At 38.4% G+C, this 8,944-nt stretch overlaps 1 protein-coding gene across 2 annotated transcripts in view; it reads left to right on the forward strand.

Moving 5' to 3' along the window:
- The window catches only part of LOC122664110, a 29,899-nt gene extending 21,319 nt beyond the window's left edge, over positions 1-8,580 (forward strand). Inside the window, exons 8-17 of one of the 2 annotated variants that reach the window (XR_006333286.1) lie at positions 487-876; positions 979-2,382; positions 2,517-2,573; positions 3,438-3,869; positions 5,021-5,244; positions 6,135-6,268; positions 7,311-7,580; positions 7,668-7,846; positions 7,939-8,175; positions 8,265-8,580. Coding sequence is in view for 1 of the 2 variants with exons in the window: in XM_043859809.1 (XP_043715744.1) it covers positions 487-876; positions 979-2,382; positions 2,517-2,573; positions 3,438-3,869; positions 5,021-5,244; positions 6,135-6,268; positions 7,311-7,580; positions 7,668-7,846; positions 7,939-8,043 (3,195 nt within the window). In the remaining variant the exon portion in view is untranslated. Of the gene's footprint in view, positions 1-486; positions 877-978; positions 2,383-2,516; positions 2,574-3,437; positions 3,870-5,020; positions 5,245-6,134; positions 6,269-7,310; positions 7,581-7,667; positions 7,847-7,938 lie in introns of both variants that reach the window. The other variant, XM_043859809.1, reaches the window with a different exon arrangement.
- The last annotated feature ends 364 nt before the right edge of the window (positions 8,581-8,944 follow it).

Below are 8,944 nucleotides of genomic sequence, written 5' to 3' on the forward strand. Positions count from 1 at the left end.
GGAAGAAAATAATAATTAATTATATTCTCGGGGTGCGGGTATAACAATTACCTTCTCAAGTTAGACATACTCAAACTTTTATCGGCATATGGTTCTCTCTAGGTCATGTTTATGAGTTAAAAATTTCTTAATGACTGAGGATTACCTACAACACATTTAATGGTCCAACTGTCCTTCCTACAACCAAGAATGTTAGAAAAAATCTCTAGGTCACAATCATCCATGTTGACTCCCAATTCCCAAAAGACTACTCTTTTCGATAGTCACTTTCAAACCCTTGGTATCTGTTGTCTAGTGTCTATAAATGATTTGATCAAGCAATTTCTGCATTGCTCCTGGAAATCAAGCTTTCAAACACTGTATCTGGTAGGTAATAGATTAGCATTTTTTTTATTGGTTGAATTAAAAACCTCTCTCTCTCTCTCCGAGTGTGTGTGAGTGTATTATTGATCATTTTCATATTGCTTGTTTTCATATTGATTGAAGCTTGAAGCTTTGGAGTGGCTTTCATCTTCTCCTAGCACTCTTGAGGATAAAGATCAAGGCAGTGTAGATTTTGGGAACCTTGACATTCTACACGGACTACTAAAGTCATCCACCAGTGATGCCTCTAACTGGCTGTCAGGTGATGTGGCTTTTAATTTGGAGTCACATGCTAAATTGGATTTAGCAATCCAGTACCTTTCAGGGCTGATAATGGAGCATCCTGTTTGGCAAGACATCTGTTTAAGATCTAATCAAGCACTTGCCCGCACCAAAGAGTATGAGACTCATCAATTCAAGTTGTTACATGAAAGTTTTCAACTTAAGTTAAACACAGGACTTGCAATTTTTGAACAGAAGTATGCTTTGAATAGTCTTGATCTGATTGAGACGGTAAGCAGTTCATTAACCAAGATATTTATGTTTCTCTAATTTTTCTTTTCTCCCCTAAAGTTTGCTTCCTTCAGGGACTAAGTTTTTTCCTCTTTTATGCAGATGCTAGTATTTTCATGCAATCATGGGTTGCCATTTCTTGGATACCAAATATTACACGACTATAATTCTCAAGGACTTCAACAAGATGAATTTAACAATTTTCTTTCATTATGTATCATTCCTACACTCATTCTGAAGGCTGTCATACAGGTCTGCTATTTAGTTGCTCGGAATATTGTGGCCTGGAGCATTCTTTGCCGTCAATTGACACCAAGCTCTACAAAAAGTGATGGATATGGTGGCATAGCTTGGAATTCGTATGTTACACGACCAATGAGAAGCTTAAGTGCCACTCTGCAATTTTATTGTGCTGGCTTTCTGAGAGATGATTTCACAATAAAAATCTTTACTGTTCTTGATCTTTTTGAATATTATTCATGTTTTTCTTCTGCTTGGTCTTTAAGGAATTTGAAAGATCTCATTCTGATGGTACAACCCATTTTGATTATGGATACCAACAAGAAGTACGCACCCTCAGAAGCAGACATCACGAATTTGAAGAAAGTTATGTACCAATCTGCAGAGTTGACAACCCATAGTTTGTTAAGTGATGATGTGGGGGGCCTTCCCCATGCTACACAAACGCAAGGGCAACATGAAGATGGTGAAAACTTTTGGTCTTCAATACCAGAAGAAGAAAGATGGCCATTCTTAGGGGCTTGCCTCTGGCGATTCCAAACCAAGTTTGCCAAAGTTCTGCTACAGCCAGTTTTTGATGTCCTTAAAGATGGTCAATTATATAATATTTCTCTCAGCAGACTTTCCTCCTTGGCATTTAGTCCTAGAACTTCTTTGTCTGATGGCAATGTTACCGTGAAACAGATCAATATGGTCACAGTAGTTATGGCGGAGTTATTGAAGAGCTCACTTTCATGTGTTTCTTCTTCTCATGAAAAACATCTAGCATCATTTTTGAGGCAAAAAGTAGAGGATGGGTTACCTATGCCTACTCTTGTTTGGTTAGAAAAATCTAGGTCTCAACCAAGACCTCTGGGTGGTCATCCGGGTTGGAGAACTTATAACTTGCACACAATTAATGATACAAACTGGAGGATATCATTTGAAATCTTATGGGAAATTTCTACTGATCCAAAGGAAATATGGAAAGATTTTGCGCAGGAAAATGTAAGCTGGCTGCAATTTATTAGCCAGAAGTCCTCTAGAAGCTGGAGTAATATACATAAAGAAACCATAGGTGACTGCGAAAATGCTGACACCTCAAGTTATGATCAAGTGGAATGGCATAGCAACTCTTCTAATGGGGCTGGATCACCAGCTCAGTATCGATCTCTTGATGGCCATAGTTTCCTTGGTCCTGGATGGAAAGCATCTACCATTACCAGGGAAGCTATATGTTTTGAGCATCCAAAAGAAATATATAAGAAAAACGGAGAGCTTCTAGAGGTGATTACCCCTTCTGCCTCTACCTTCTACATATATATGATTATTACAATCTTTCCGCTTTCATAATCATGTCCACTATGGACTTAAGATTTCGAATACTGCATTTAGTGAGTTACTAATACTTATTTCTGCAGGCTATATGTATCAATTCCATTGATCAACGGCAAACAGCGCTTGCTAGCAATAGAAAGGTTAGCTTTATGCCTTTCTCTCCCCACTTTAGAGCATCTGACCACTATGGGTGTTTGTTGGGATCTCCTTTTGATTCTTAAAGAACTGTCACTCTCTTCTGTCCATTTCTTATAAATTGGAAAGGTTGCTATGCCAATCCTTTGCATTTGCAAATAATACAAATGGTATTTCAGCATCTTAGTCATCAAACATCTGTGTGGTTTTGAGTTACAGGTTACCTGTTTGATTCATGTAAAATTGATAAATTAGAAATTTCTCGTAATTATTTGGTTGCATTTAATTCAAATTGATGATTGGTTGGTTTCATGTGGGGGCCAATGGACCTTGAAGATACATGTAATTTGACAAGGAAAGCTACAGCTTTGTTTGGCCTATTGTAAGTTTGGGTAAAATACTTTTGAAAGATACAGAAAAATTCATTTTTGGAACAATATGCACGGATACTCATAAAATATGCAAATTGTATGTGAATTTACTAGCTATGGTTCGGCCAACTCAATTGCTGATAAATTGGCAAATTTGGGGGGGAGGTTGTAGGGACTCTTTGTATTTACTATTTAGGTCCTTTTTCTATTGTGTAGTTCTTCTTTGAGGATCCCAACCAGTTTCAGTTGGTGCTTAGCTATGTATTTCTTCTTCTTTTTTAATTAAATTGGTTATCCAAAAAAAATGTTGGTCAGACAAAATATCTAGAAGAAAAAAAGCTCCAATTTCTCACAACACCAGCCTATGGTTTCTGATTTTTTACTGCCGGTGATATAGTGATTTGAAAGATCTGTTTACTGTCAGGATTTAACAAATCTCAAACATCCCAAGACTAGATACTTGTTCAGAATTTGAAATTGTATTTCTATTTGTTTCAGGGGATAGCTTTCTTTAAGTGGAAAGACGAAGAACCTTTTAAAGATCAGTCAGATTACATCTGGTCAGAGGCTGATTGGCCGCAAGATGGGTGGGCTGGTTCTGAATCTACTCCAATGCCCACATTTGTTTCTCCAGGTGTCGGTCTTGGTAGCAAGAAAGGGTCACACCTTGGATTGGGTGGAGCAACAATTGGACTAAGAAGGCCTTTGGCAAAACCAGGGAAAGAAATGACAGGTGGGGCTGCATTTGGAATCCCAGGTTATGCTGGTATTGGTGCTTCTGGCTTAGGTTGGGGTGTACAAGAGGATTTTGAGGAATTTGTTGATCTACCTGCAACAGTTGAAAATATAAGCACAAGGGCTTTGTCCAGTCACCCAACACGGCCTTTGTTCTTGGTTGGATCTAGTAATACCCATGTTTATCTTTGGGAGGTATGGAATTCTAACACTGCATTATAGATTTATAGGATATTTCTTCCTTTCAATGTAGATAACTGCATGTTTCACCTTTCAGATTTCTACCCCTGGGACCAGTGATGGTAATCCTTGACATAGGAATTTTTTTCTTTATATATGTTTCTGAGTATAGATTTTGATATCCTTAACTACACTTGTCCCTGCATAAAATTTGTTTCCAAGGTCAAACTGTAGTTGTAATGTAATTGTAGTCACGATGTTTGGATTCCATTTAACCCTGGCTTACCTAGCCTGTCTATCAACAACAACAACAACAAACTCAGCCTTATCCCAACTTAATGAGGTCGGCTACATGGATCCAAACAAAACAAAGTAGGTAACCGAGGTCTAACCAAAACAGGGGAAGGAAAAGATGGAGAAAAGGCGGATGGGGCATGAGATGAGAACTGAAAAAAAAAGAGGGAAAATGATAAATGAAAGATTGAAAAAAAGAAACATGAAAGATGAAAGTAAGAGGAAAGAAGCACAGCCCAGCAAGTCAGGAGAAAGTGAAACATCTCATAGGAAACAGAATAGAAAGAAGTACTGGTACTCTTCTATTTCCTCTTTACTAATTTATTTCTGTTATCTATATAGAATTGTGCTGATAACTAATAAGTGTGCCCATTATTACACTTTTGCAGGCCTTTTTCTTTTTCATTTTTTGAAATGAAAAGGGGGGGGGGGGGGGAGTGGAAAGTTGAGTTTTATTAAACCATGACATGGTATTTAGTTTTATTAACTTACTGATGTGTAGAAGAAAATATCCAAAACAAAGTAGAACAGCTTTTGTTCAATGGACTTTGTTTAACAATAAAAGCGTTCTCCTACTAAAAACTCATGGGAGGGTAATCCACTTTCCCTTCTCTTCAATAAAACTCTTATTAGCCCAAAAGAATATATCATTGAATCAGTATCACAAATTATTAAATGGTCTAACATTGCTCATTTAGTGGGATTGAACATGAAGAGAACCATCTCCCATACTCTGCAATGTTATGCATGAAAGAATCTTCCATGCTCTGTTAGAGTGTTGGTGTTAAATGTTGCATCTCTTTCTCTCTCTGGACATTTGTCCAGGGTATTGTCATTAAACAACTATAGTTTTATAACAATGATTCTTGCAGTTTTGTAAGGACAGAGCTACTGCAACCTATGGTGTGTTGCCTGCTGCAAATGTGCCTCCACCATATGCACTTGCATCAATATCAGCATTGCAGTTTGATCACTGTGGACAGAGATTTGCTACTGCTGCATCAGATGGAACCGTATGCACATGGCAACTTGAAGTTGGAGGAAGGAGCAATGTCCGCCCAACAGAAGCAGCCCTTTGCTTTAACAGTCATGCATTGTATGTATTTTATTTAGGCAAAATTCTTTGGGATGATATCTTCATTTTATATTTGTAGTAAAGTATAAATGTTGGTTTGCTACTTAATGTCCAGTAAGTACACATGCCACTATACCAGAATGTCCAACTGATGAGCTATATATTTAAAGTCACATGGAGGGTCTCTTTCATCAGCTGTGCAATAAGGTTTTCTTGCAAGTGGCTTGGCACGATGCTTTTACTGCATATCACATGTTCAGAGGGTTAAGACCAACTATTGATTAGCTCCTTCCACAAACATTGCAATGGATACTAATAACCAGACCAAGTCACCATAACTTACCATGTGTCTCATATTAAAGGGATTGGGAGTTGGGACCCACTATTAAGTATGTCCCTTCTCAAGCATTACCCTGTCCATGAATCAGTATGACCTTACAATCCTTAACAATCTGTTCTATATCCTAACCATTCAATGATAAATATAAAAATTAGATAGTTCTGATCACCTGATGTGGCTTATTTTAGCCTAACCATTATATGGTCTGCATCCCATCCAATGGTGGGTCCCTTTCATCCCTCTATTAGACACATGTTCGAGACCAAGTGCCCCAGGCCATTTTATTTGTTTTCTTATGACGCAAGATCCTTCCCCACCCCCCTTTTTAAAATTGTTGTCCATTAATACTCCAACCATAAATGGATGTTTGGGTCATCCTATTGGTCTATCTGGATAGGTGCATTCAAAAGGCCAGTAGCAAAGGATAATATTTTTAAAATTTTTGTGAGATACTGCCAACTTTATCCAAAATGTTCATGTCAGATCAATTTTCTCCCTATCGTCCTTGTGTTAAATTTGTTTTAGCTTGTGCTCCTAAGTAGCTTTAAAATGGTTGCTATCTTGGTTGCAGGGATGTTAGTTATGTGGCAGGGAGTGGATCCATAATTGCTGCAGCTGGGTGTAGCTCTAATGGTGTTAATGTAGTTATATGGGATACCTTGGCTCCTTCAACCACATCTCAAGCTTCTCTCATATGTCATGAAGGTTTTGTTCTTAAATATCATAACTAAATATGTGAAATTGGTTGCTTCATTTTATGTTTCCAGATGTGATGAAATGAAATAAGTTCAAATAAGGAAAAGGTGCATTCTTAAATGCAAGCCCTTGATCATGAAAATGGTGTTTCAAAAGGAGTGTGACGCTTAAACCTTCAGGATGGTCTGAGGAAATTGCCTCAAGGCTTAGCCTTAAAAGCTCTTGCCTTGAGAGTGAGGCACCATGCGAAGATGCCACACTCATTACAATTTTCTGGCTTAATAAGTTTATGTTATTTTTTGAAGGCACGGTTTTTTTAGATAGCACACCCTGGTATGGATCTCCATAGCCACCCAAATCTTCATGAATCTGGCTACTGCAACTCTGGCTACATCATTGATGGGACATTTTCTTTGGTGTCTTCAACTTCTCCAACAACATGCTTCTCCTGCATCTTCATCTTCTGTGGCTAAATCGCTGAACTCCATTAAAAGCAGCAATCTTGTCGGAAGATAAACCATGAAAGCGTAAACCTTAAACCTTGAAATAACGATCTAACAGATGGACGTATCAACCCCAACTGTGTAGCTAGTTTCTGGAGGAGCTGCCGAGGATGAAAGGGGAGGTCACCAAAGATGAGGTTGCCAGAGTGCAGATCAGAAGTCAGAGTTGATGAAGAAGAAAAAGACGAAAAAGTAGGTTAGCTAGGCTGCCTATCAAGTTCCTGTACTGCTGGCCAGTAAAACTGTTTTGCATTTTCAGTTTTAAACATAATATAGACACTACAACTCAGCTTAGTCTCATTAAGCTAACCAAGATTAAACCTAAAGACCTTGGGCTCATGTCACTACAGGGAACCAGCTAGATCAGTTCATTGACTTTGTATTCATGAGGCTTACGTAACATGCCATAAGGCTTAAACTTCATGTTTTTGCCAAATGGAATGTCTCGTGTTGCACCTTCTGTTTGGAAAAATCACTGCAAAAAACCACCATTTTTAGTGTTTTTCCTCTTTCTAATGGTGTCAACTTTTTTACTTGTATCTGTGAAGGTGGTGCTCGTTCCCTATCTGTGTTTGATCATGACATAGGAAGTGGTTCTATTTCTCCCCTTATTGTCACTGGAGGAAAAGGTGGTGATGTTGGGGTTCATGACTTCCGTTTCATTGCTACTGGGAGGACAAAGCGAAACAGGCATTCTAATGCCTCTGAACAGAATACCAAGTCTTCTCTTACACATGACAGACAATCAGGAACTTCAAACAAATTTGGGGAACAAAACCTGAATGGGATGCTTTGGTATATACCAAAGGCTCACCAAGGTACACAAGCATTGGTCTTTATGTGATTATAACTGATTTATGTATACATGGGATTTTCTTTGATGGGTTAATTTGCTGCGATTGAAGGGAGTGTTACAAGTATATCTACCATCCCCAATACAAGTTTATTCTTAACGGGGAGTAAAGATGGGGATGTAAAACTTTGGGATGTCAAAAGAGCTGAGCTTGTATTCCATTGGCCAAAATTACATGAGAAACACACTTTTCTGCAACCAAGCTCCAGGGGCTTTGGTGGAGTTGTTCGGGTAATCTCTTCACCTTTGTCAATTTGTACTAGATGGACTATATATGGTCTCTATTCCAGCCTTAAAGCCATATTTCATGCTCATGAAAACAGGCTGCAGTCACAGATATCCAAGTCCTTTCTGATGGTTTTCTTACATGTGGTGGAGATGGAACTGTAAAGCTAGTCCAGCTCAAAGATTTCCACCAAAGAACCTGAAAATGAGACTGAAAAGAAAAAGGAAGCAGAAAGGACAAATGAAGTATTCTCTCTGAGCTTTTCCAAAATATTATGTTGGAGCCACGTAGTGCTGTGACGTCTGAAGACTATGAGACTAGAACATCTGAAGTGGTTCGGAGTGTTTTTTTCTTCTGAAAATCATTTATTGGTTCATTAGCCTGTGATAAAGTATTTTGAGTAACTTATTGTTTTTGGCGCAGGGGTTGCATCCTGTTAGTTGGCAAAGTATTGTCTAGTCCTGTTCACACTGCTTTGTTGCTGCAGTTTCTCCAACTACACAATCTGCCTAGCTCAGATAGTATGCATCAGCTAGTGCTGATCATTCTTGTTGACATATTCTGTGTAATGCATAGAATGTCCTCGCCTAAGAAAGCCTGTGGAGATGATACCCTGCCGACGAAGCTTAGCTTGGGCTCGTGTTTGCACTGTTTACCACATGAATCAACGCAAAATGGGATTTCAACCTTTCTGGACTCTTTTGAGGAAGAATCTGTTCTGCAGAAATGGAGGTGATTTGAACTCAGGGTTGTCGACACTTTTGTTAATTGTATCATAGTTTCTTTCCTGTATTCTTTTTAATGCAATCTGTACTGCCCATTCTGAGTGTAATCCTTGCCCAGAGGTTCTCTAGCCGCGGAATCCCAAAACGGCTCCCCATTTGTAGCTTATAGACAAGGCCAATTAAGTGTCTGGTCATTAAATAGGCTTTGTGATTACCAAACTCCCTTTGTTGCCTGCCTCACCGTGTAAATTTTAAATCTTGTCAATACACATCCAATAAATGATGATTCATTTGTTTAATTGAATTGATATTTACCTCTTGCTTCCCTCTTGTTAAAAAAAAATTATATTTATTGTTAAATTACTTGATTATGGATCC

This window comes from Telopea speciosissima, chromosome 6, assembly GCF_018873765.1.
Source record: "Telopea speciosissima isolate NSW1024214 ecotype Mountain lineage chromosome 6, Tspe_v1, whole genome shotgun sequence".
Lineage (NCBI taxonomy): Eukaryota > Viridiplantae > Streptophyta > Magnoliopsida > Proteales > Proteaceae > Telopea > Telopea speciosissima.